The sequence below is a fragment of the Propithecus coquereli genome, unplaced genomic scaffold (assembly GCF_000956105.1).
Source record: "Propithecus coquereli isolate 6110/MARCELLA unplaced genomic scaffold, Pcoq_1.0 Scaffold7, whole genome shotgun sequence".
NCBI classification, from domain to species: domain Eukaryota; kingdom Metazoa; phylum Chordata; class Mammalia; order Primates; family Indriidae; genus Propithecus; species Propithecus coquereli.
In genome coordinates this window covers 4,971,054-4,997,836 of record NW_012153062.1, presented here as the reverse complement: position 1 = coordinate 4,997,836, position 26,783 = coordinate 4,971,054, and the positions used below count along the sequence as shown (strand labels likewise).

General features: G+C 38.6%; 1 protein-coding gene across 1 annotated transcript in view; it reads left to right on the top strand.

The window, feature by feature from the left end:
* Window positions 1–11,503, top strand: part of ABCD3 (ATP-binding cassette, sub-family D (ALD), member 3) — an 83,673-nt gene extending 72,170 nt beyond the window's left edge. The window contains exons 21-23 of the mRNA XM_012661116.1: window positions 4,460–4,564; window positions 7,796–7,852; window positions 10,044–11,503. Of these exons, the coding sequence (XP_012516570.1) occupies window positions 4,460–4,564; window positions 7,796–7,852; window positions 10,044–10,121 (240 nt within the window). The 3' untranslated portion in view covers window positions 10,122–11,503. The remainder of the gene's footprint in view (window positions 1–4,459; window positions 4,565–7,795; window positions 7,853–10,043) is intronic.
* The last annotated feature ends 15,280 nt before the right edge of the window (window positions 11,504–26,783 follow it).

Genomic DNA, 26,783 nt, shown 5'->3' with positions numbered 1-26,783 from the left:
GGGAGGAAGAGAAGGCTAATGCAACAAATATTAACATTGGTACATTTAGGTAAAGATCGTATATATGTGTTCATTTTATTCTTTCATTTTTTTGGCAGGATTGAAAATTGTCAAAGTAATAAATTGGGGGAAAAGTAGACATAATTTTTAGGAAGAACAGACTTGAACTGCCTAATCACTTAAAACAGTGACTCTTAAGAATGAAAGTTGGTGTAAAACAAATGAAAGTTCCATTGGGTAAGAAAGGTCAAGATTTGAATTTGGCACATGAGAGGGACTGGAATAACGGTATTGAACAAAGGGAGGTCCAATGAACAGATTTTAAATCCCTTTTAAAAGTCCCTTGAAAAAAGTCAGCATAAATATAAGGTAGTAAGATTATTAATCCATTATTTTAACAGTGAAAAAAATTAAATGGTATAGTTTCTGCATTATTAGCAGAGAATCTCCTCTGTGCAAGGCACTGTACTAGGTGTTTGCCCTTATAATCTAGGTAGGAGTTCCAAATAGTCACCGTAATGCCAGGCAGTCTTCAATTATAGCTACAAGGAAAGTGCCCTGGGATAATGATGAGGGAAAGATTGGCTTCAGATGGCAGATCCTTTGCAATCCTCCTAAGAGCCCTGGAAAGTCAGATACAGACAGGGAAAGACATGGAGAGCTTACACAACTTCCTAATACCATACAGCTACTAAGGGGTAGAGCTGAGATTCAAGTGCAGGGGTGTCTGACACCAGAGCTCTTGCTCTGAACCAGTACCTTATATTGCCTTCAGTTTTTAGGTAGCTGTCTTCCCAGTTCTCCTCTCTCATTATCCCTTGAAGCATCCAGTGACATTTCCTTTATTTCCATTGCACTCATTTAGGCCCAGCCATCATCAGCCGGGATTGCTCTAGCTAATATTATAAGTTGGAATATCTTATTCTCTGACCAAAAGTTAGCTTTTCCACTCTATCATTCTTGCTCTTCCATTTTAGTAACAAGTTTTCTTATTTTGAATTATGAAAAAGTACGTATGATAGAAAAGTTGAAATATTTATAAAAGTACGAAGGGGTCCAAACCCCTTTACCAGAGATACCACTATTAGAAAATTTTTAGTGTTTTTTAAAAAATCTATTCTTATAAATCTTTTTCTTTTACCTTAAATTGATAACTATGCCCCTTCTTCAAACTCCCTGAGATGCCTAGAATATTGATTCCTCCCTTTTCTTACAATGGATCACTCCCCTTCTGACTCTGCCTCCTTTCTTTCCTGCCCAGTATAGACTACATAATCCAGGGCCTGGCATGTAGGAGATGACTCACGATGTATTTCTTAAAGGAATGAACAAATGATCCCTTTCTCTTAACTTCCTTTCCTACTTTTTGTTTCATCATATTACCTAAACCCCAACCCAAGAACAATTGTTTGCCTTGGTATTTCTCTACCAGGCTTCCTAGCACAGCTGAAAAAAGATCAGACAATGACGTATGTATGGATCAGTGCCACAGCGCCTTCCTGGTGTCCCATCTTAGAGGGCTCACAGCATGTCTCAGCAGTCATTTTACTTATTTTTACCTCTGTCTCTCACTCTTCATGACAATCATTTAAAAACTACCAATCTTAGGTTCTCTACCTTATTACTTACCCTACCACACTTGAAAGAATAACCTACCTTCTACTTTTTAAAAAAGAAAGGGTATTATTTTAGTTAAATGACAGATAATTTTTATTAAGTGCTTAATAGATGGAAGAAAATATGCCAAGCACTTTACAAGTTACCTCACTTAGTTCTCACAACAGTCCTGTGACATAAGAACTCTGACTGCCTCATTTTACAGAGGAAATTGAACTTTAGTGCAATTAAGTAGGTTGCCAAGCAAAGACCACCAGTTAAAGCTGGGGGGGAGGCTTTTCAAGCTCAGGAACATTCTGCAACTCCAGTGTTCATATACTTACTCACCTAACAACTTTCTTCTATTGTGGCATCAAGTAGCTGACAGCAAAGTGGGAGAGGGAGACACATGATGAGAAAATGCCATGCAATGTGGCAGGTGTGACAATGAAGGCATGCAGAGTCCTTCGGGAGCACAGAGGTGTGGCATTTGTGGAATGCCTTCACATAACCATTCCTCTTCATTAACTTCACACTGGTCTGTCCTGACCTCCCTGCTTCCGCTGTGCATGGGGGATATGTCACCTTTCCTCCCAAGAAAGGCTAATGCCTCCACTGTGTTTTATGGGCCCCCCCTCTCTGACTTTATCACATCCCTTTCCTTCCGGTATGCACCCTCCCCCAACCCCCACCTACACTTCATCTCTTCTAGTCCTTCTCTTTCAGAAAAACATTTTCAGGTCTGTCTGATCCAAAAAGCAAACTCTGCCTTATCCAAAAGTCTCCTGTGGTCTGTACCTTTCATTTTCTGCTCAGTTTAATTTCTGGATAGGCTGTACTTACTGCTTCCCCTTCCTCACCTCAGACAAATAGATATAAACTCCAAAAAAGCTGTTTGTTGTTTTATTCATTTATCAGATATTTGCATGTTAGCCATATATGTGTTGAGTGTACAGTAGTGATTAAAACAGAATCTGTACTTTTGTGACTCTTACAGCCTACGTAGCTAGGCAAAGAAAGACAAACACACAGTTCACAATGTATGAAGTGCTGCGGGCATTTTACAGAAAGGACCTACTTTTGAGTTGTGGTTAGGGACCAGGGCGGGTTTGTCTGAGAAGGTGACATTAAGCAGAGATTCAAAAGACAAAAGAAGCAGAGTAAGTAAGGCATTTGAGACAAGAGGAAAGAATCACCTGTGCTAAGCCTCTAAACTAAAGCCTAAGACACCCTGTTCCTAGCAGTTGAGAGGACGCAATGTTGGCTAGAATGTCGAGGTTACAGAGTGAGTAGGAATGAGATTGTGCCAGGCCTTGGTGGCCATAAGAAGGAGTTTGAATTTTATTCTAAGCGAAATGGGAAGTTGTTGAAGGGTTTTAAGCCAAAGAGTGAAGTTCTCTGATACACATTTCTGAGAGATTCTCTCTGGTTACATGGAGAGTGGAGTGGAGAGGAGCAGAAGAGGAGGTCGGAGGCTATGTGTAGGCATGTTAGAGCAGGAGATGAGTGTGCTTGGGACGAAGGGCATGTTGGTGGAGGTGAGGAAAAGCCAGTGGATTTTAAACTCCACACAACTTACTTGAATGGACTTTTTAGTCCATTGTGAAAATGGGGATGGGTGGAGGGGAGGCGGAGAAGAGAAGGAGCAGGAGGACTCCTGGCTTTCCAGCTTGAGCAACTGTTTGATGGCGTGCTTTCTGAAATGTCCAAGATTACGGGAGGAATGGGTTTTGGAGGGGATATCTAGAAAATGCATTTGAGTTTTCGACTTTTAAAGTCTGAGAAGCTTGTGAGATTTCCAAGTAAAAAGTCAAATAGGAATTTTTATGTATCAATCTGGAAATTAGAAAAGTATGGGTGAAAGATACATTTTAGGAGTTTGTAGAATGTAAATGATACTTGAAATCATAAGATTGGATGAGATCACTTAGATACAATATAGGGAAAAAGAGAAGAGGACCTAGGAGTTAGCCCGGAGGAGCTTCCACATTTAATGGTCAAATGGGAGAGAAAGTGCTGGAAAAGAAACTGAGAAAGCACCCTAAGAAGGGGAAGGAAACTTAGGAGCATGGTTTCTCTGTCATTTCTCAGGAAGGAGGGAGTGATCATCTGAGTAGAATGTTGCAGAGAAGATAAATTGGGTAAGGAGAGAAAAGGGTCCCTTGATCTTACAACATAGAGATCCTTGTTGGGGGCAGATGACAAATTGGAATATTTGTTAGGCAAAGGATCAGAATAAACAATCCCTAGAAAATAAAATACATGTGGAAAATAAATATGGGGAAATGTTCAGCATTCCTGATAATCTGAGAAATGTATGCTATAACAACCTTGATGTTAATTTTTATTTATAAAATTAGCAAAGGCTTTAAAAATGAGCACACCAGTACTGAAAACAGGGATATAAAACAGGTGCAATAAAAAATTATTGGTGGGAATATTAATTGGTGCCATTGCTTAAGCAACAGAATGTTTAAAATAAAGACGTTTTGGCACCTTACTCATCTACAGTCTGAATTCTAAAATTTGGTTAAAATATATATTCTCTAATCTTGTTTGTTTAGTGAACTTTCTTTCACGCTAGTTTGAAACTCCCATATCTCATCAGTCTTAAAGTCTTTGTTTTACTCTGAGCAATAAATACTCCCCATGAATTACATTTTCCTCTTTGTTCAAGATGACAAAGAAAACAATTGTGCTTATTTATGTTGTTTCTATTTCTGGGAAGTAGGTTTTTGAGTTAGAATAAATTTTATACTGTTGCTTGATAAGACTGTAAAAGCATATTTAAAGTAAGTTCATTCTAGTTTATTAATTTTAATTCTGCATGTGTTGAATTCAGAATTTTCTTTTTATATTTCAGATGGCGAGATTATTTTATCACAAACCCCAGTTTGCCATTTTGGATGAATGCACGAGTGCAGTTAGCGTGGATGTGGAAGGCTACATTTACAGTCATTGTCGAAAGGTGAGTGGCAGGTTCTTAGTGTGAGGGGCTGCGTCCCCCTGCCCAGCTTTCCCTGTGTCCAACCAAATATCTATCCAAAGAGAAGATTCCAAGCTATTAAGTAACCAGATTTCTATCACAGGATTTCTTGCTTTAATAAAGATTTTTAAACTGATAATTAGTAGGAATAAAAGAGAAAAAATTATAAATACATTCTGTATATAATTTTCTTTAGCCATTTCTTAGATATGAAATTATATTTTAATATATGGCCTATTACTTCATTAAATATACTCAGAGTTAATAAACTGGTCTTTTCTTAATCTGTTCTATTAACTTTACCTAAACATCGTTTGTTTTTTTAGCAAGAAAACCAAACAATAATTAGTTGGTAATTTTTAATTCATTTTCTCTGGCCTGAGTAATATTTTACCAAAGCTACTTTTAGTAGCCAAGTCTGAGGCTGTCTACACTGGTTCCATTGTTTTTTTCGTTTCTTTAAGGAATTGTTACCACCTGAGAAAACGAGTTATATCCTGTTTTATAGTTTCTATGTAAGAAATGAGATATAGAAGCATTTTAACATTTGATACGTGTTCTTTGGGAGTTTACAATAAATAGAGAAGGTCGTGTTGCATGTATATAATATGAATTTCTATGATTCAAAGTGTGGTTGTGGATCGGCAGCATCAGTCTCCTGGGAGTTTGTTAAAAATGTAGAATTTCAAGCATTACTAAATCAGAATCTGCATTTTAACAAAATTCCCAGATGATTCGAATGTACGTTAAAGTTTAAGAAGTACTGGTATAATAATTAAAGAATAAATTTGATACATTCATTTTTGTAGGAAGAGTTTACTGATTTTATCCTTTAATGGCCTATTCCTTGAAGCAGTTCTGGTAATATTTTTTATTCATTTGTCCATATTGGTTTTCAAATTTATAGGTATTAGAGATCTCTGTGGTATTCTCAGTATACATAAAACCTTGTAGTCTATATTTGATCAGCAATTTAGTGGCTCTTGGCTTGTAATTTTGACCATGTGATTTTCTCTTCGGTTCTAGCTATAGGATATCAGTCCCCATCTAAGATTGTATAATTCTATAAAATATAGGTTTCATTTAAAAGAAAAAAGTTCAAATGGGGCCCTAGTGATAATTTAAATTAAATTACCATGATAAATTTTAAACATGTATAAACATAAAATGAAGTATGAACTCCTTAAGCTGAGAACTCTTTTACAGCTACAAAAGTAAATATAAATTTACAAATTAAATATACAAAACTTAAATATGATTTTGAATTTGCAGCATTAAAGAGACCTATGATACTGTTATACTGAAACTAAACCACTGGTTTGGAATTTTATTATGGAAAGATAGAATCTGTGGTCCAGATCTTCTATTTTGAATTCTGCTTTTGAATTTTCACTCAAGTAATTCTAATATAAAGAATGCCCTTATTAAGTAGATATCTAATCTGATTATTATAGAATCATGAACAGAGAAATAATATCTGAAATGAGCTTTCAAAAGTCAGAAAAGTGCTGTAGAATTGAAATGTATGTTTCATTAATACTGATAATATACTTATTTATTTTATTATGCAATTCCTAACTAATTTAAGAACCTTTCATGGGGAAACCAAACTTAAGATACATTAAGTTTTAAGTTATATCACTTTGTGCAAGTAGAAGTATAAACACATACGTGGGTTAAATGTCATGGTAAAAATGATCCTGAATATACTTTTGCTGATTTTTAAAAAATTATCATCAAAATGAAAAAATTAAGAAATTATTATGGAAATTTCCTGGCTGTCATACTTAGGATTGAGAAACAATGACCTAGTCCAGGATTTCTCAGACTTGGCACTATTGACATTTTGTCTGGATAATTCGTAGTTGGGGGCAGGGTGCTGTCTTGTGCTTTGTAGGATATTTAGCAGCCTCTCTGGCTTCCACCCATTAGATACCAGCAGTGCTCTCAATTGTGACAACTAAAAATATCTCCGGACATTGCCAAACGTACCCTGAGGCAGCGGTCCCCAACCTTTTTGGCACCAGGGACCGGTTTCTTGGAAGACAATTTTTTTCACCGGCGGGGCGGGTTGGAGGGGCACGTTTCGGGATGATTCCGGCTCATTATATTTATTGTGCAGTCAAACCTCTCTGCTAATGATGATCCGCATTTGCAGCCACTCCCCAGTGCTACTGGCATCTCCGCCTCAGCTCCACCTCAGATCATCAGGCATTAGATCCTCATAAGGAGGGAGCAATCTAGATCCCTCGCATGGCATGCGCAGCTTACAGTGGGGTTCTTGCTCCTATGAGAATCTAACGCTGCCGCTGATCTGACAGGGGGCGGAGCTTATGCGATGGTGTGAATGATGGGGAGTGGCTGTAAATACAGAGGAAGCTTCTTTCGCTCTCCTGCCCACCGCTCACCTCCTGCTGTGCGGCCAGGCTCCTAACAGGCCACAGACTGGTAGTACCGGTTGTCGACCAGGGGGTTGGGGACCGGGGACCGCAGCCCTGAGGACAAAGTTACCCCTACCCCCACCCCCAGTTGAGAACCACTGATCCAGAGCAAATATAGCTGTGTCCGTGTTTTTCTGAAAATCTTTATTCATAATCTGAAATCCACAAAGATTTTAATAATTTTGTAGCAAGCTCACTGGGTAACAAAACCTGGCCTGAACTAACAAAAGGTACTTAAACTCTTTGTCTCAATGTCAGTGTCCATATTTGTGGCGACAGAAACATTCATGTGTTTAATTACAGAATTCTGCCTCAGAACCCTCTGAGGGTGGTTGTGAAATAATACATTTACAAAATCTGAATTCCAGGATACATTCTAAAGCAAGAGTTTCCAATTTGAGAAGCAAGTTGACTATAGACAGTTCTATACTGTAAAGTTTTCCTTATTTTGACCTTTTGCTATTTTTATCATCTGTATATTCTTTTCATATATTTTTCAGAATAAAATAGGAAACATGCTAGGAGATATATTTTTTGCTCCACACAAAATTATATACTAATGCCAGTACCTATTAGATTCTATTATGTGGTTGAGGGCCTGTATATTCCATGAGTATAAACATTTGGCATTGGTTGTAATTTTTTCTGTTTGACATTGATTTTTAAGTGTAGCCACTGACTACAGTCATCTTGACAGCTTAAAATATATGGTCCAGTTTAATTTGTGACTCTCTGTTACTAATATAAACCTAAATCATTTTCTTTGTATTAGGTCGGCATCACCCTCTTCACTGTGTCACATAGAAAATCTCTTTGGAAACACCATGAGGTTTGTATTTCTTTCATTGAATGGTACAGTGAAAGTTTATTATATTTAAATATGTGAATTCAGGTGGATATGGTTTTATTATAGATTTCATGGCATGCATTCTGTTATAAACATACACCCTAAGGAAAAAAAGTGATTTTGTTTTAGAAAATAAAAGAATTTTCTTAAATATTGTAGTTGTTAGTTTTGAAAGCTACAATGTATATAAATAATCCCTAGTATGTATGAGAGAGGTTAGAGAACCAGTTGATGGTTCTCCAGTTTTATAAGTGACTCTTGTATAGTAACTGACTGAAATTTGCATAATCTTATAACAAACATAGCTAAGAAAACTTTTTCTTATCCAGTAGTGACAGAGTGGGGAAAAGTCTTCAGAAAAATTAGATGGCAGAAAATTGAGGGGCATTTTTAGTAGAGGCCAGGACCGCAGGGGAGATTGACTAATGCCAGCTATGTTATCATTGCACTGTAACACACAGGACTCACTAGGTCGTCACTATGATTCACGAAGATCTAGCGAGGTTTGCGTTGGCACAGATGCATCATTTATTCTGGGGCTCCGGCAGTGCCATTCTCACTGTGGCAGTTCCTTTCAACTCTTAATGTAAAGTGCTCAAAACCTGAAAGTAACTGAAGTTTAATTTCCTTTATTTTCTTTCCTTCTTTCTTTCTTTCTCCCTTCCCTCTTTCCTTTCTTCTTTCCTTTCTTCTTTTTTTTTCTCCTTCCTAAATGATACAAAAATTTTAGGTAAAGGAAAGGGTTTGAGAAAAATTGGAACAATGGTAGGGGTACCTTGCCCCACAAAATACATACCTGATGAAGCACCTTTTTTGCCAGTTACTGGGCTAAGTGTCACGAGGGATGCAGATTACAGTTTTTACCCTCAAGAACCTTGTGGTTTAGACTATCACCTGATAGTCTACAGGTGATAAAATGAAGAGATGGGGTTTGAAGTCAGGAAGCCTAGGTTCAGGCATCACTGTTTCTAGCCTTAATTTGCTTCCTTTATGTAATGAAGTTATTGATCTTTGCCTACCTATCTCTTAGATTAACATGAGGATCAAAAAGGTAGCCTATATATAGAAAGTACTTAATAAAATATAATGAAATTCTGTATAGCTGTGTGACTTTTAAAAATTGCTTTTATTATTTTATGGCATATTATAATTTGTCCATTTTTCATGGATTAAACAGGAAATTGAATAACTAGAAATCAAAGCAGGAGTTTAACATATACCCAAGGCTTTGTGTTTTCTTAGAAGTTCATAAACATTACAGCCATAAGACATTGAGAGGACTTGGGTTTCACCTTTCCTCTTCTTTTGGAGGTATAGGTAGACAAGTAACAATAATTTTCAGGCCAGTGATCATGTGAAGGAGGGGTACACAAAGAACTGGAATGTTAGAGGGCAGAATAGCTAAGAAATAGCAATACAGAAAATGGAAAAACAAAAATCTTTCTGTAAATAAAAAGCCATTAGGTAAAAACAGAAGGTTTTTTAACTGTTGTCCTAAGTGTCTTCAGAGGGTAGGACATATAGGCACTTTGTATAGCTCTTTTTCCCCTCTGCTAAACCAAAAAACAAATAAAAAGCCTTAAGTTAGAAATTCCTAGCTGATCTAGGGAATCAGGCTAAAGAAAGAAATAAAGAATGCCCTATTTGAACAGTTTTGCATTTGGCACAGTTTACTCTGCTGGGAGTTCAGATCCTTGTTGGTGGAGTTAAGAGAAGCATTCTTTTTTTTTTTTTTTTGAGACAGAGTCTCACTCTTTTGCCCAGGCTAGAGTGCCATGGCGTCATCATAGCTCACAGCAACCTCAGACTCCTGGGCTCAAGGGATCCTCCTGCCTCATCCTCCCAAGTAGCTGGGACTACAGGCATGTGCCACCATGCCCAGCTAATTTTTCTATATATTTTTAGTTGTCCAATTAATTTCTTTCTATTTTTAGTAGAGACGGGGTCTCGCTCTTTCTCAGGCTGGTTTCGAACTCCTGAGCTCAAACGATCCACCTGCCTCGGCCTCCAGAGAGCTAGGATTACAGGCGTGAGCCACCGCACCTGGCCTAGAGAAGCATTCTAATTTGTAGGATGCTTATAGATTTGATTCCCTTAAAATAATAAGGAAATCTTTTAGTTTTCATATATCCGCTCATAATTACTGATTTTTTTTCCGCCTTCTTTCCCATAGTACTACCTGCGTATGGACGGCAGAGGCAATTATGAATTCAAACAGATAACAGAAGATACAGTTGAGTTTGGCTCTTAGAGAAATCCAGAGGACTGTACCTACTTCAGTGAAATAATTACAAAATACACTTAGAAATACAAAGTACATTGTAAAATAAAGTTGAGCTTGTTTTTTTAAAAAACAAAGCAACAAATTAACTACATATAGAATAATTGAGAAAAATTGTTAAAACATTTAATATTATATATGATATTGCTAATTGTGTATATGTTGGTTTAATTATTAATATGTACTAAGAATGTCCTTATTCTTGTGGTTAAAAACCTGCCTAAATTAAATTGGGCTTAAATCAGTGTAACCTGATTCATCCTGGGATGTAAACCATTGAAGTCAGCTAATTTGACTTTAATGGCTCTATCTTTTCCTTCAATGAAGAACCCTATTTAAAACTGGGGTCATCACTTGTCCTATTTTAACAAGATAGTTTTGAGTTTCATTTTCTTGTGCCCCATGGTAGTGGGAAACAAACAAATCATAATGTATCATTAAAACGTGTAACATCATTGCACAATAGCATTTATTACACAGTGGCAGATTTCTTTAGCTGCCACAGTTATACTCATTCCTTGTGTATGTCTTGGAGTTCATCTGACTCCAGGAAAGCCATTTGGATTTTCTTTAGTTAAATGATAAATATGCCCTTTTCAGTCTGCAGTATTGAGTTGTTTGAGGTGGTATAACAAAAGTGTATGTACAGTCTCGCTTACGAGAGTGGTTACTACATGTCACACCTAATCTTCCCAATGTTTGGGATATTAAAACACAAAGTCCTTACAGGTCAAGCTCAAGGTCATATGAGAGCTTTAGATTTTTTTTGAAAGAATTGGACAGATTTGTGTGTTAGAAGCCCATTCATTAGAAGTGTGGTGGTTATGTGGTCTTAAACTCCAGATGAGCCATAGGAATGCACTACATGGAGTAATGCACTGAGTACGCAATGCTATCACTGTCTTTGACTGTGATTTTATGTCTCAAAATATGTTATAGAATTATTATGTACGTGGGCAAATTATGTTTCCCAGGCACTGGTTTATCTGTGTGAATCTTGAATAATTTTTTAATATTTGGATTATTATGTTGAACTATCCTAAGAGAAGATGATTTCAGCCTACCAAACCACCATTAATGACTACATGTATTATTTTGCACAGGGAGAAATGAAACAGTATAATCAATAAGCTAGATATGAAATCAGTTTTGTCAAACTGGGGTTTAAAGAGGGGCATTTTATATTCTTGTTTCTGCATAACTGGTTTTGTTTTTTCCATAATTAACTATAACAATCATTGGCTACCGAAATAAATTTGATATACTGATTCCATAATACATAACATTCAATTTTTACCATTTATCTTTAGCAAACTTATATACTTACTTATTTTCTGTTCAGATTAAAAAAAGTCAGATATCCGATACAACTTTTGCTTGTTATTTTTTAATTCTGGTATCTAAATACTGAGTAGTTCATATATAATTCAGTCTTGACTTGAAAACATATGTAGTTTAGTCTTGACTTGAAAAACACAAAAATAAATTAAATTCACAAAACACTTTTAGCACCCAATGTCAAATGTGGTTTTTGATTGAATGAATTTCTCTTTTAGAAAAAAATTCAGTAAAATCTTCAGTGTACCTGGCAAATGCTACCAAATAGCCAGGAGACCTCAAAAGATATTATCAATCTTGGGAAAGATTTTAAGGCACAGGGAAGTCTCAGATTTTCAGATTTCTGTGTTACCCTAAACCTACTAATAGAAGTATTCTCCTAGCTGCCTCCTAATTGCTTTTGTAATGGGTTCTTGCCATTGAAAAACCCAATTTGGGCTTTAAAAAAAATTTTTTCCCTCCTTTTCTATTTAACAAATATTAAAGTACCTCACTATTTGAGGCATAGAGGAAGATCCTTATGGGGAATCACAGTGTACATTAACATAATGACGGTTCTAAGAAGGCCTACAATAAAGAAATCCAGTGTCTCTAAAACATGGTTGTCCATAGAACATCTTTTTCTACGTAGTTCCTATTAACATCTTCCACCAATTACATTGGTAAGTGGTAATTTAATCTGAATAATAAACCAAAGAATAAGAACTTTCATCCACGAGCAACACACTGCATCCCAGATGTATCACTCTATATTTTAACACCAAGTTTCTACTTTTTATATAATGAGAAAATGGGTATGTAAACAACCTTGGTAATTTGCTGTGCATTAAATGAATAAAATATGTTTAGGGTTTGCACTTTCCACCCTCTTTTAATGATTAACATTTGGTTTAAAACTGGTGATGTTACGGCATCTATCATTTCCTTATATAATTTTTTAACTCTTAAACTTGGTGTTTGTATCCATAATTGTACCTGGAAGCAGAGTGACTTTTCTTCTCCTGTCAAATGGACATTAGCATCGTTAATCATAGAAAGCTGTTTACTTTTTTAAAAACCTATATTAGTAATTTTTCCTGTGTGAGGAATTGGAATGGTCTGATATTTTCTATAAACATACCATATGCATGTCACTTAAAAAATCTAGTATCAAAAACCTGAAAAACAGTCCCTTCCAAACCTCTAAGGACAACCATTATAAACTCTTTAATTTAATAATTGGGGTAGTTACACCTTAATATTTAAACAATATGCCTACAAAGCTATTAGTTTATCAATTTTAGACATTCCCTACCACTAGTGTTCTTACCACGTCCTCCCTAAATAGTTAAAGCATTTTTAGAATTATTATTATTTTTTTTAGATGGAGTCTTGCTCTGTTGCCCTGAGTAGAGGGCAGCGGTGTCATCATAGCTCACAGCAACCTCAAATTCCTGGGCTCAATTGATCCTCCTGCCTCAGCCTCCTGAGTAGCTGGGACTACAGGCATGGGCCACCACACCCATCTAATTTTTCTATTTTTAGTAGAGACGGGGTCTTGCTCTTGCTCAGGCTGGTCTCAACCTTCTGAGCTCAGGTGATCCTCCCACCTCAGCCTCCTAGACTGCTGGGATTACAGGTGTGAGGCACTGCACCCGGCCAAAAATTTGTAAACACTTTATTGCAGTATTTGTACAAAAAAAGTCCATTAATTTAAGCTAAGTTTTTAAGAAAGTATACATGCTCATAACCACCCCCCAAATGAATGAAACATTGTCACACATCGAAAGCCTCCTTCGTGTCTTCTTCCAATTATTAGCTCCTGACTTCCATCATGTAAGTTAGTTTTGCCTGTTTTTGGACTTTATACACGTTTGTGTATGGCTTCTTTCCCTCAACATGGTGAGACTGATTGATCCATTGTAAATGTGACAATAGTTCCTTCACTTTTATTGCTGTGTAATATTTAATTACAGGTCATCCCTGACTTACGATGGTTTAATTTGTGAGTTTTTGGCTTTACAATGGGTTTATCAGAATATTAAATGCATTTTTCGACTTACCATATTTTCGACTTATGATGAGTTTACTGGGACACAGCCCCATCATAAGTCCAGGAGCATCTATGTATGAATAGGCCATACTTTATTGATTTAACCATTGATGGGCATTGGGTTATTTTCTGTTTAGAACTTTTAGGAATAGTTTTTATAAATATTTATATCCATGTCTTTTGGTGCACATATGTGTGCACTTTTGGAATGGAATGAGTTTGGCTTTGTTACACACTGCCAAAGTTGTACCATTTTTATATTCCCACCATAAGTGTAGAAGAACTCCATTTTCCTGGGTTTTGCCAATACTTGGTATTGTCAGTGTTTTTAATTTTATTTTTACTTCATATATCTTAGCTATCAACAGCAAATCATTATGGTTTCATTTTGCATTTCCCTGGTGACTAGTGAAGTTGAACTCATTTCATGTTTATTGTCTATTTAGATATCCTCTTTTTTGAAGTTCCCCATTTAAAAAAAATGTCCAATTAATACTTCAGAGACTCTTCATATATTCTGGATATGAATCCTTTATTAGATATAAATGTTCTAATATCAGACAGGGTAGACCTTAAGACTGAACATTTCCAGAAATAAAGGAAACTTCATAATGATAAAAGGATTAACTTTTTGAGTAACTTTTTGAATTAAGAATACATAACAGTTCCTAATTTGTATATACCTCATAGCATAGGCTGAAAACAAAAACTGACAGAACTAAGAGAAAAATAGACAAATCCACAGTTTTTAAGAGGGACACTAACATACCTCATGGTAGCCGATATAATAGAACATATTAAAAAAAAAATCCAAAAGCACACCACACACGGATATTGGAACACAACCAACTTGACCTAATTGACATGTGCATCTGGCAAATGCAGAATTCTTCCAAGCTCAGAACATGGTAAGTCCCTCCAGTTATTTAAGACTTCTTTCATTTCTGTCAGTAATGTTTTATGGTTTTCTGTGTAGAGGTCTTACACATCTTTTATTAGCTTTATTCTTAGACATTTGCTGTTTGTTGATTCTAAGTGGCATTATTTTAACACGTTTTTCCTAATTGTCGGTACAGCACAAAAATGCAGTTGATTTGTGCATATTGATCTTTATGGCAGATTGTTTTTTCCAAAGATAGTCCCATATATATCCCATCCCACCTGGTTTTTTTTTACAGTGTGGTGTCAACGTCCTCCATGGAGAGGTAGGTCTGTATTCCCCCCTTGAGCCTGCAAACCTTTGTAACTTCTTGTGTTAAGTTGGGGGATTTGGGGATTGATCAAGGAAGTGACAAGATCACAAGAGGCAGTTAACACACAAGCTTTATTTGGGTGGTTTGTGGACAGGGTTGCGTGAGAGGGGAAGTCCCTCCCAGTAAGATTCCTCCTAGGGATAGCGACATGGAACCACTGCCCAGAAGGGCAATAGGGCAAGGGAGCTCCCAGGAGGAAAGGGAAAGTCAGAGGGGCTTTTATACCTAGGTGATGTCATTCAGCAGTAAGGTGTGGAGTCTCTGGGTCACAAAGGGCTGCAAAGGGCAGTGGCAGTTTGGGGTCCTTTACTGTTCATTTTTGGTTAGCAAATGTCAAATGTGGTTTTGGAGGGTATGTAAAGTAGGTAGGCTCTAATTGGCTAAAAATACTTTTTTTGGAACCATATTTAAATCAATTGCAGGTGTGAGAATTTGAGTTTGTCATCAGCAGGCTTTGGGGTAATGTTCCTAGCTTGTGAAGAAGTGAACAGCAGGGGGGCCATCTCGAGCTCATTCATAGAGTACTTCTGCAACCAACAGTGTGCAGCAGAAGTTCTAGTTAAGTCATTTTAATAGTCTGTTTACTTTTCAATGAATATGTAATACTGTGTGCTGCAGAGCCAAGTAGAGAACTGTCTTCCTTTCTGTCTTTTACCTCTAGAGTCTCTGATCACCTTCCTTTTTTTAAATCTTGCCCTACCTGCCATAATTACCATACTAGATAATAATCCCTAATTATGTCCAGTCATGCCATCCTATCAACGTTGTGTTACTTTCTGGGGATGTTCTTCGGGCCTTCTGTCCTGGTGCTTCCTTAGGCCGGCGGAGCTGTCAGCCTGACTCTGAGCTGTCTTGCTATGGGTCCCTGTCTTCCTCTGTTTTGGGCTGACTCTCTTTAGTGGAACATGTCATATGGTAGCGTCCTGGAAAAGGGTACATGGGAGGAAAATCCTTTGAAGTTTTGTATGTCTGAAAATATCCCTACTCTGGTATATTTGGTGGAAAGTTCAGCCAGGATGAATTTAAACTGAAGATCATTTTCCCTTTCATTTTTTTCAATAGTTAAAGTCCTCTTACATTTGTTTACTTATATTCAGTTTGCTGCTGAGAAGTTTAGTATTCTGATTCTTGTTCCTTTGCACGTGACAACTACTGCTTTTTCTCCTTCCTGCCTGCCTTGCTCAGTGCCTCTGCCTACTCCCATGTCTCAAGAATGGCCTCTGCGTATCTGGCAAGTCCTAGTGTCCTTGAGAGCTCTATGAAGGCAAGTTAATTTCCTTCTCCTCTTTTCTTCCTCTGCACACATAGGGTATAGATTAATATTCTCACTCCTTTTTGTCCTTATGGATTTAAACTTTTTAAAGTTTGCTTAGTACATTATAGCATTATAGAAAGGAGAGGAGGAACATGTGTTTCATGTTTAACTGGAAGTCCATAAAGACTTTGAAGTCCCTATGTTTATATTTTTTTCACAAAAGATTGCTTATTTTAGTATTAAGAGGATGGTATATTTAAGAATATTCAAAATGAATAATTGGGTCATGATTCTGGGATGTTGTTTAGAACATAATGTTTCACGGTGATTATGTATAGCAGACTGAAGATATTTAATTTCTTTGAAATTTCTGTTAACTCATGTAAAGCTCCTTTTCCTAGTTCTTGGAATGGAAGAGCAAGCTCTGTGATCTCATTATGGTTCTTTGAACATGCTTTTTAAAAAATGAGCAATCATCCTAAATAAAAATGGCTATAGCCAATACTTTAAAAGCTGTCTTGTTTTTTTTAAGATAATTAGTCCAACTCTATTTAGCAAAAGTCATTTGCCAAATGACTGACTAGAATGCTCAAGGCCATACAAAACTCCAAACTTTGTCACACACATTTATTTCTGGCATTATTTATGACCAAGATAATGTTTTAATGATGCCTGCATTCCCTCCTCCTGGAACACTTCGTGCACTTTCCCCCTTTGCCTGGTTAACTCTGGGTCCTGCAGCTGAGATTTTAGATAACCCTTCCAAGTCCAAGTTAGATGGCTCCCCGCGAGTTCCCCCAAACACCCTACTTTACCTATCGTAACATTTATGTTCTGTTGTAATTGGCATTTTCCTCTATACACCACAAGAACTGAGGTTATGTCTGTCATATTTTAATCAAATCCATAATATCGGGCACATAGTAGGTGCTTAGTATTAGAATAAATTAATGAACAAATATATGAGTCCAAATGCATAAGCATGATTCTTGCCAAGGAAATTATAATCCAGAAAAGGGGCCACAACAGGTAAACAACTACTTCATGTAATATTAAGAGTTGTAAGAGTGTAGCAAGGAAGTAGGAAGAATGCAGTGGGAGTCCAGGAGATGAAAGCTTGAAGTGAGATCCAAGAACCATTAAGAAGAGTTTTGAAGAATGGGTAGCTAGAAGCAAGGCACGTGAATTAGTGGAATTGAGGCAGCAAAGCTTTTGGTCTTTAGAAAGCGAGGGATTGAGATAGAGTTCCTCAAAGTATTGTATTTGAAAAATGTAGTATTTTTAATGTCATGAGTCTGCTTTTACTTTTGGCTTGGCTTCATAACTTGCTAATATTTAAGTTTAGTAAATGGCATCTTCTCTTCAATCCTATCCATTGGTGAGATGTCTGTGTCCCATCTCCACCCCACCTGCTTTAGCCCCGCTTTGTGAAGGAAATCAGAAATAGGGGCCGGGCACAGTGGCTCACACCTGTAATCCTAGCACTCCGGGAGGCCGAGGCGGGTGGATTGTTTGAGCTCAGGAGTTCGAAACCAGCCTGAGCAAGAGTGAGACCCCGTCTCTACTAAAATTAGAAAGATATAGAAAAAATTAGCCGGGCATGGTGGCGCATGCCTGTAGTCCCAGCTACTCGGGAGGCTGAGGCAGGAGGATCGCTTGAGCCCAGGAGTTTGAGGTTGCTGTGAGCTAGGATGACGCCACGGCACTCTAGCCCGGGCAACACAGTGAGACTCTGTCTCAAAAAAAAAAAAAAAAAAAATAGGGGTTAAGGGGCTGGGGGAGGCAGAGTTTCTCAGACTTCAGTGTGCATACAAATCACCTAGGAAATGCAGATTCTGATTCAATAGGTCTGGGGTGGAGCCCAAGAATTCTCATTTCTAACTAGTTTTCAAATGATGCTAAGGCTGCTGTCCCAGACCAAACTTTAAGTAGCAGGGTTTGGGGTGGGAGCTGTAGCTATGGACTAAAGAAACCCTCTCAGGTGGAGTTGCAGAAACCTGGAGACATGTCCCTTCATTCTTAATCACAAGTATTTTGGTGTCTATTTACAATTCCTTTAGTTCTTTCATAATTCAGCTGAACATTCTGGTTAAGTTGTCTATCCTTCTCAGGAACTCAAGATGGCGCCACAATCTTAGTCATAAAGGACACTTAGCATAGTCCCAAATGCTGTTACATACGCAAAGGAAAAAGCATCTCCTGCCCCTCCAAGTGTTACATCTCATATTCTGTGTCCTGAAATATGCTCAGAGAAGACAGATTACTTTGTAGGTGGAGCATAGCTTTTTGTTGGTTTTTGAAAATCAGGCTGGATAAAGATTGTCATGTCAAGAACCCTTTTATTAAAGCCTTTTTAGATCCCTATTTTAAATGTTTATTAAATTTTATATATTCAAGATGAATTGCAATTCCCAGTTCCAAAATTCCTGAATTTTTTTTTTTTTTAGTATTTTCATTTTACCCACAGAAAGTGATTTTTGTTTTTATTATTGATGCTCTAATAATGTATAATCATAGAATTCAAGCTAAAAGGGGCAAAAGATCTTAGGCCAATTAGCTCACTTGACAAAAAACAGGCCTCCCATTTTTGCTTAAGCTTTTTTGAAGGAGTTTCTGTTCCTTGCAGCAGGAAAAACCCTAACAGACCCATGTGTGACAAACCTTCGTGGGGAGTGTGCAGTCCGCAGATAGCGTCTCTCATCTATGTTCTATGTATTCTTAATTTATTTTGGCTTCAGAGCAGGTTGCATTCTGACTTCTCCAAGGTCCGGGAATGTCCAATTTGGATCTGTAGTACTCCAAGACTCTCTCTGCAGTAAATAGTAAACACATGTTGCTGACTGTGGTCATTAATAGATCAAACTAGTGATTCTCAAACTTTAGTGGGCATTAGAATCAACTTTTGAAGGGTTTCTTGTTAAAACACAGATTCAGGCTGGGTGCAGTGGCTCATACCTGTAATCTTAGCACTGTGGGAAACTGAGGCAGGAGGATTGCTTGACCTCAGAGGATTTTGAGATCAGCCTGAGCAAGAGTGAGACCTGGCCTCTGCAAAAAATAGAAAAGTTAGCAGGGTGTGGTGTCACACGCCTGTAGTCCCAGCTACTTGGGAGGCTGAGGCAGGAGGATCACTTGAGCCCAGGAGTTTGAGGTTGCAGTGAACTATGATGACACCACTGCACCCTAGCCAGGGTGACAGAGAAAGACCCTGTCTCAAAACAACAACAAAAAAGATTTATTATTAAAAAAAAAAAACAGATTCAGTAAGTCTAAGGTTAAGAATTGTACTACCAGGTTCCCAAGGCACAGTCATGCTGCTGGTCTGGGGACTGTACTTTGAGAACCACTGGATTAAACTAATATTGGAACAAAGCAATGGTTTGCAATTGTCCAGGAAAATGAATAAAATCTCTTCAGGGAATCAGATGTGCACACAAGATTTAATCTTTGCCACCATGCAGACAGCTTTTCCTTAAAAGGAAACGGCATGGCTTAGCTGTTCACAGGGAAAAGGAGAATATTGAAAATACGGACAATTGGGCACCCACGTGTGGAACCAAATGTGGCAGGATGAGTGGGGTCGTTAGGAAGGCACAGGGGCCTGGGTCGCTGTCGGTCAGCAGGGTTGGAAGTCAGGCAGAAAAGCTAGCCACAGGACAAGGGACAGCAAGGGCAGGCTGGACTCTGCCGGCACCCCCGTGTCTCTCTCCACATCTAGCCACGCTGACCTCTAACGGCTACTGCTTCCTGTCTCCTGCCCAAATCCTGTGCAGATTTCTCTTTTGGTTAATCATAATCTAGAACCATACAGGTAAGAGGATTCTGGGAAATGCAGTTCCAGATAAGCCAAATTGACACTCTATAACCACCCCCCAGAACCATTTGGAGAGTTGAGAACAATGCCCATAAAAACAATTTATATTTTTAAAAGGGTTACTCTGATTGCTGTGATGAAAATAGACTGTAGGGGACAAACTGTGGATGCGGGAGGCCAGCCAGGAGGCTACTGCAGTCATCGTGGGAGAGCAGAGTGGCCTGAAGTAGAGGGAGTGCGAGGAGGAGATGACCTGTGGAACTGGGGTGCGTTGTAAAGGTAGAGCCGGCAGCTTCGCCTGTGGGTTGAATGTGGCATGGAGAAGAAAAGAGAAGTCAATGATGGATGACACCATGGGTTTCAGCCCGAGCCAATGGTACTATTTATTGAAATGAGAAAGACTAGGGGAGAAAAATGGATTTTGGGGTTGGGAGAAATTATAAATTCTCTTTGGACATAACGAGATTGAGATGCCTCTTAGAAATCCAAGTAGAGATGTGTGTAAGCAGCTGTACAGTGCTGCACTGGAGTTTAGGGGAGAGGTCGGGGGCTGTGATGCACATCTGGGAGTTGTTGGCCTATAGATGCTATGGGCATATAGCATGAAAGCGCTAGATAACAGAGCCTTGGGCCTGGCCATATTGCCTAGAAAGTGATTATTGGCAGAGAATGGGTTTGAGCACGAAGGTAATCCAACATTTAGAAGTTAGAAAAAAGAGGCTGGTGTCCAGGAGTAGGATAGTCAGGAGAAAATCTAGATGAGGGCTTCCATGGGGTCAAAGGAAGATTGTTTCTTTAAGATCAAAAATAAGGAAGTAATCAGAATAAATACACAGCCTACAGAATGGGAGAAAATAGTTGCAAACTATACATCCGATAAAGGACTAATATCCAGAATCTATGAAGAACTCAAACAAATCAGTAAGAAAAAAACCATCCCATTAAAAAGTGGGCAAAAAGACATGAAAAGAAGTTTTCAAAAGAAGACAGACAAATGACCAAAAAACATGGAAAATGCTCAACATCACTAATCATCAGGGAAATGCAAATTAAAACTGCAATGAGATACCACCTTACCCCTGTCAGAATGGCCATTATTAAAAAGTCCAAAAACAATAAATGCTGGCGTGGATGCAGAGAGAAAGAATGCTTATGAACTGTTGATGAGACCGCAAATTAGTACAACCTCTATAGAAAACAATATGGAGATTTCTCAAAGAAAGAAATGTAGACCTACGATTTGATCCAGCAATCCTCCTACTGGGTATCTACTCAAAGGAAAAGAAGTCATTTTATCAAAAAGACACCTGCACTTGAATGTTTATTGCATCTCAATTCACAATTGCAAAGATGTGCAATCAACCTAAGTGCCCATCAGTTGATGAGAAGGTAAAGAAAATGTGGTGTGTATACACACACACATACACACACACACACACACACACACACACACACACCATGGAGGACTACTCAGCCATAAAAAAGAATGAAATAATGTTTGCAGCAATTTGGATGAAACTGGAGACCATTATCCTAAGCAAAGTATCTTAGGAATACCAAATGCCACATGTACTCATAATTGGGAGCTAAACGATGGGCACACACAGGCACAAAGAGATGTAAAGGTCATTGGAAACCAAGAAGGGGGGAGGATGGTTGGGGAGTGAGGGATAAAAACTTACCTATTGTGTACAATGAACACTATTCTGGTGACAGGCACACTTAAAGCCCCAACTTAAGCATTATACAAGGTATCTATGTAAAAAAACATTTATACCCCCTTAATATTTTGAAATTTAAAAAAATTTTCAAATTTTTAAAAAAGAAAATAATGCAGCATGTTTGTATTCTGATAGGAATGATCAAATAGGGAGAAACTTATAGGGATGGAAAGGGGATAAGTTCGCTACCACAGTCAAACTTAAATAGTAGTTTGGAAGGCATTAAAATGGAATGTTATTTTACATAAGTTTTTTACATTATAAGTTTACATTATAGGCACCTTCTTCCTTGATGTTTATACTCATGGTCAATGCTTATACCACATCAGTCAGGGTGCTTTTGACTGCAAGTAACAGAAAACCTGACTCAGCTTACTTAAACAATTAGACCAGTGAAAAGTCCATGGGTAGGGACTTTGGGCGAGGCTTGGTCAACAGCTTGGTGATGCCGCCAAAGACTGAGCTTCTGTCCATCACTCTGGACTGCTCTCCAGTATGGCAGCTCCATTTAAAGCTGGCTCTCTTTGTGGTATCAAGATGTCTGTCAGCAGCTCTTGGGGCCATATGGCTCTTCATTATGTTCATCACGAAAGGGAGCATCCCACCATTCCCAAAAAAGACCCTGAGACCCGCCCTTCTTACCCTTAGTTAGGTCAGGTGCCTGCCCCTAAACCAATCTCTGCAGCCGTGAGGAAGGAACGTGCTGTTCGGAAAGCCAGAATCCCCTGGACCCCCAATGAAAAGCAAGGGCTGCAGGAAAGAACTGGCCTCCACTACAGGCATCTGAATGGAAGTCATGCTGTGTTACCACAGTAATAAGCCCTCTTGGGCAACTGTTGCAGGAAAATGACACATGTTAAATATACACGTCCTAGAACAGGTAAATAGAGCATTTGGGAATGAGTTTATTTACTATTTGATGGATAGAGATAATTATTCTTTGTTTATTTAAGAGGCAGGTTAGAATACAGGCCATCAGCTGTAACTAAGCTAAAATGTCTTTGGATTTCATGAGTATTAGTTTCTCCTATGTAAGCCAAACTTAGTCAATAATTTAAGATGGTAAAAATACCTCTTCAAAGCGTGAAAGTTTGGTTTACTAACAATTAGTTTGAGGGGGTACATTACAAATAATGCAGTCTAACTTGGCCCACTGGAGGGCAGTAGTTTCTGGATACCAGCCAACAATGTATAGTATGCTTTTTGGATGACTGCTGGTTTTAGCATGGGCTGTTAAGTCTCATTGATAACAAGAGGTGTGGCTAGCAATTGCAGTGTGGAAGCTTTCCGATCATTGCAGTTCAACCTCAGTCAGGTCTGTAGTGAATCCCTTCCCTGTGAACAGCCAGGTACTCCGTTAGTACCCAGACCTGCTTTCAGTCTACCAATATTTTCTTTAGTGGGGTGATTCAAATTCCTTAGATTATGAGGCCACAGAATTACATAATGCTATAATTACTCCTGGCAGGCAGTGTCTGGACAGGCACTCTCTCCTGCGGCTTGTTCTGCCCCCTCCTGTAGTTCACTGAGCCACATGTGAGCCCCATGTGAGCTGGAATTCAAGATAATGACTGAAGCACACTTCCTTGAGGACATGCTCCCATGCCAACCTCTCTTTTGTTGACTCCGCTGCAAACGTACTCCTCTGATACAACAAAACACAACAGTTCAAGATTCAGCCTCTCCAGTATCGATAGATTGACAAACACCAACCAAATAAACCACTGGTCTACTTCCCTTAACTTCTCCAACATGGCTACCATTTCTGCTTTCAGGCTACCATTTTACTCATTCTTCCTTAGGATGTGGTGTTATATCAAACATTTCATGTTTAGAGTTTATTGACAATGCCTAGAGTTCTTTGGTATAGAGGAACGAAATGGATTTAAAATTGATTAATAGCTGGGTAGTGAACTGAATCTTCACTCATTTTAACACTTGCTCAGTGTCTTCGTGGGACCACTTCCAGGTAGGTGTGCCATCTGGATGCCTTTCCTAGATGGCAACAGATCAGCATTCCATCGTCAGAAGCAAAAACGGTTTTGTGGCCCAGCTGGTGCCAAAAACCTCATTTCCTTTTTCTTTCTTTTTTCTTTTCCTTTTTTTTTTTTTTTTTTTAGAGATAGGGTCTCCTTCTGTTGCCCAGGCTGGAGTGTGGTGGTGTGATCATAGCTCACTCTAACCTCAAACTCCTGGGCTGAAGTGATCCTCCCGCCTCAGCCTCCCATAGTGCTTGGATTACAGGTGTAAGGCACTGTGCTGAGCCCAAGAACCTCATTTTCATCACTAGTTAGAATCTTCTTTTCATACAGTCAATAGGATAAGACTGTTCTGCTGCATTTGAATAGAGGACTCACTATTTCTACATTCTAAAGGTAATAAGGTTAACTCAGCTGTGACTGGCTGAGTCCAGTGTGCACTGTCGCCCTGAAGGAGCTATAAACCATGAGCTAGATCCAGTCTCTGCCTGTAAAGAACTCCCAATATAGTTTGCTAAAATTAACTCTAGAGACCTCATTCAATTTATGTCTCTCCCTATCTTGTATTATCTTTTTATCCAATTTTCTTTCAATACAATAATCGAAAGAGTTTTTCTTTTTTTCTCACCTCCAATCTTCAACCACAACTCAAACTGACACCCATGGGAAGAAATCTCTCCAAGTCTGCAGTAAATTGTATTATTTTTTCCCTTCCCTATAATAGTACATCCCTGCCCACTGCCATTTGTGACTTGGAGTGTCTCCCAGTAGGCAGAGTGTTGTGAGGTGTGGTCACTTGGTTGGGGCCATGGCATGTGAACAGAAGTGACAGTGGGCCAGTATGGAGTAGGAGTTCTAAGAGGTGGCTTAAAGCTTGAAGCTGTGTTGCTGGTTTCTACCAGTTTTTGGCTTTTTCCTCTGCCCTGACTCAAACAGGGGTTTCTCTGTTGGTTTGGATCCTAGAATGGTAAGATATTGAGAAGAGCTGCAGCCAACCCACAGTCACCAAAATGTAATATAAGTGAAAAATAAAGAAATGTTACATGCCACTGAGATTTTTAGGGTCATTTGTTACTGCAGCAGATCTGACTAATACAAATACCAAACCATAAATAAAAAATAAATGGAAGATATAATAAATACATTATACAAGGTATCTATGTAAAAAAACATTTATACCCCCTTAATATTTTGAAATTTAAAAAAATTTTCAAATTTTTAAAAAAGAAAATAATGCAGCATGTTTGTATTCTGATAGGAATGATCAAATAGGGAGAAACTTATAGGGATGGAAAGGGGATAAGTTCGCTACCACAGTCAAACTTAAATAGTAGTTTGGAAGGCATTAAAATGGAATGTTATTTTACATAAGTTTTTTACATTATAAGTTTACATTATAGGCACCTTCTTCCTTGATGTTTATACTCATGGTCAATGCTTATACCACATCAGTCAGGGTGCTTTTGACTGCAAGTAACAGAAAACCTGACTCAGCTTACTTAAACAATTAGACCAGTGAAAAGTCCATGGGTAGGGACTTTGGGCGAGGCTTGGTCAACAGCTTGGTGATGCCGCCAAAGACTGAGCTTCTGTCCATCACTCTGGACTGCTCTCCAGTATGGCAGCTCCATTTAAAGCTGGCTCTCTTTGTGGTATCAAGATGTCTGTCAGCAGCTCTTGGGGCCATATGGCTCTTCATTATGTTCATCACGAAAGGGAGCATCCCACCATTCCCAAAAAAGACCCTGAGACCCGCCCTTCTTACCCTTAGTTAGGTCAGGTGCCTGCCCCTAAACCAATCTCTGCAGCCATGAGGAAGGAACGTGCTGTTCGGAAAGCCAGAATCCCCTGGACCCCCAATGAAAAGCAAGGGCTGCAGGAAAGAACTGGCCTCCACTACAGGCATCTGAATGGAAGTCATGCTGTGTTACCACAGTAATAAGCCCTCTTGGGCAACTGTTGCAGGAAAATGACACATGTTAAATATACACGTCCTAGAACAGGTAAATAGAGCATTTGGGAATGAGTTTATTTACTATTTGATGGATAGAGATAATTATTCTTTGTTTATTTAAGAGGCAGGTTAGAATACAGGCCATCAGCTGTAACTAAGCTAAAATGTCTTTGGATTTCATGAGTATTAGTTTCTCCTATGTAAGCCAAACTTAGTCAATAATTTAAGATGGTAAAAATACCTCTTCAAAGCGTGAAAGTTTGGTTTACTAACAATTAGTTTGAGGGGGTACATTACAAATAATGCAGTCTAACTTGGCCCACTGGAGGGCAGTAGTTTCTGGATACCAGCCAACAATGTATAGTATGCTTTTTGGATGACTGCTGGTTTTAGCATGGGCTGTTAAGTCTCATTGATAACAAGAGGTGTGGCTAGCAATTGCAGTGTGGAAGCTTTCCGATCATTGCAGTTCAACCTCAGTCAGGTCTGTAGTGAATCCCTTCCCTGTGAACAGCCAGGTACTCCGTTAGTACCCAGACCTGCTTTCAGTCTACCAATATTTTCTTTAGTGGGGTGATTCAAATTCCTTAGATTATGAGGCCACAGAATTACATAATGCTATAATTACTCCTGGCAGGCAGTGTCTGGACAGGCACTCTCTCCTGCGGCTTGTTCTGCCCCCTCCTGTAGTTCACTGAGCCACATGTGAGCCCCATGTGAGCTGGAATTCAAGATAATGACTGAAGCACACTTCCTTGAGGACATGCTCCCATGCCAACCTCTCTTTTGTTGACTCCGCTGCAAACGTACTCCTCTGATACAACAAAACACAACAGTTCAAGATTCAGCCTCTCCAGTATCGATAGATTGACAAACACCAACCAAATAAACCACTGGTCTACTTCCCTTAACTTCTCCAACATGGCTACCATTTCTGCTTTCAGGCTACCATTTTACTCATTCTTCCTTAGGATGTGGTGTTATATCAAACATTTCATGTTTAGAGTTTATTGACAATGCCTAGAGTTCTTTGGTATAGAGGAACGAAATGGATTTAAAATTGATTAATAGCTGGGTAGTGAACTGAATCTTCACTCATTTTAACACTTGCTCAGTGTCTTCGTGGGACCACTTCCAGGTAGGTGTGCCATCTGGATGCCTTTCCTAGATGGCAACAGATCAGCATTCCATCGTCAGAAGCAAAAACGGTTTTGTGGCCCAGCTGGTGCCAAAAACCTCATTTCCTTTTTCTTTCTTTTTTCTTTTCCTTTTTTTTTTTTTTTTTT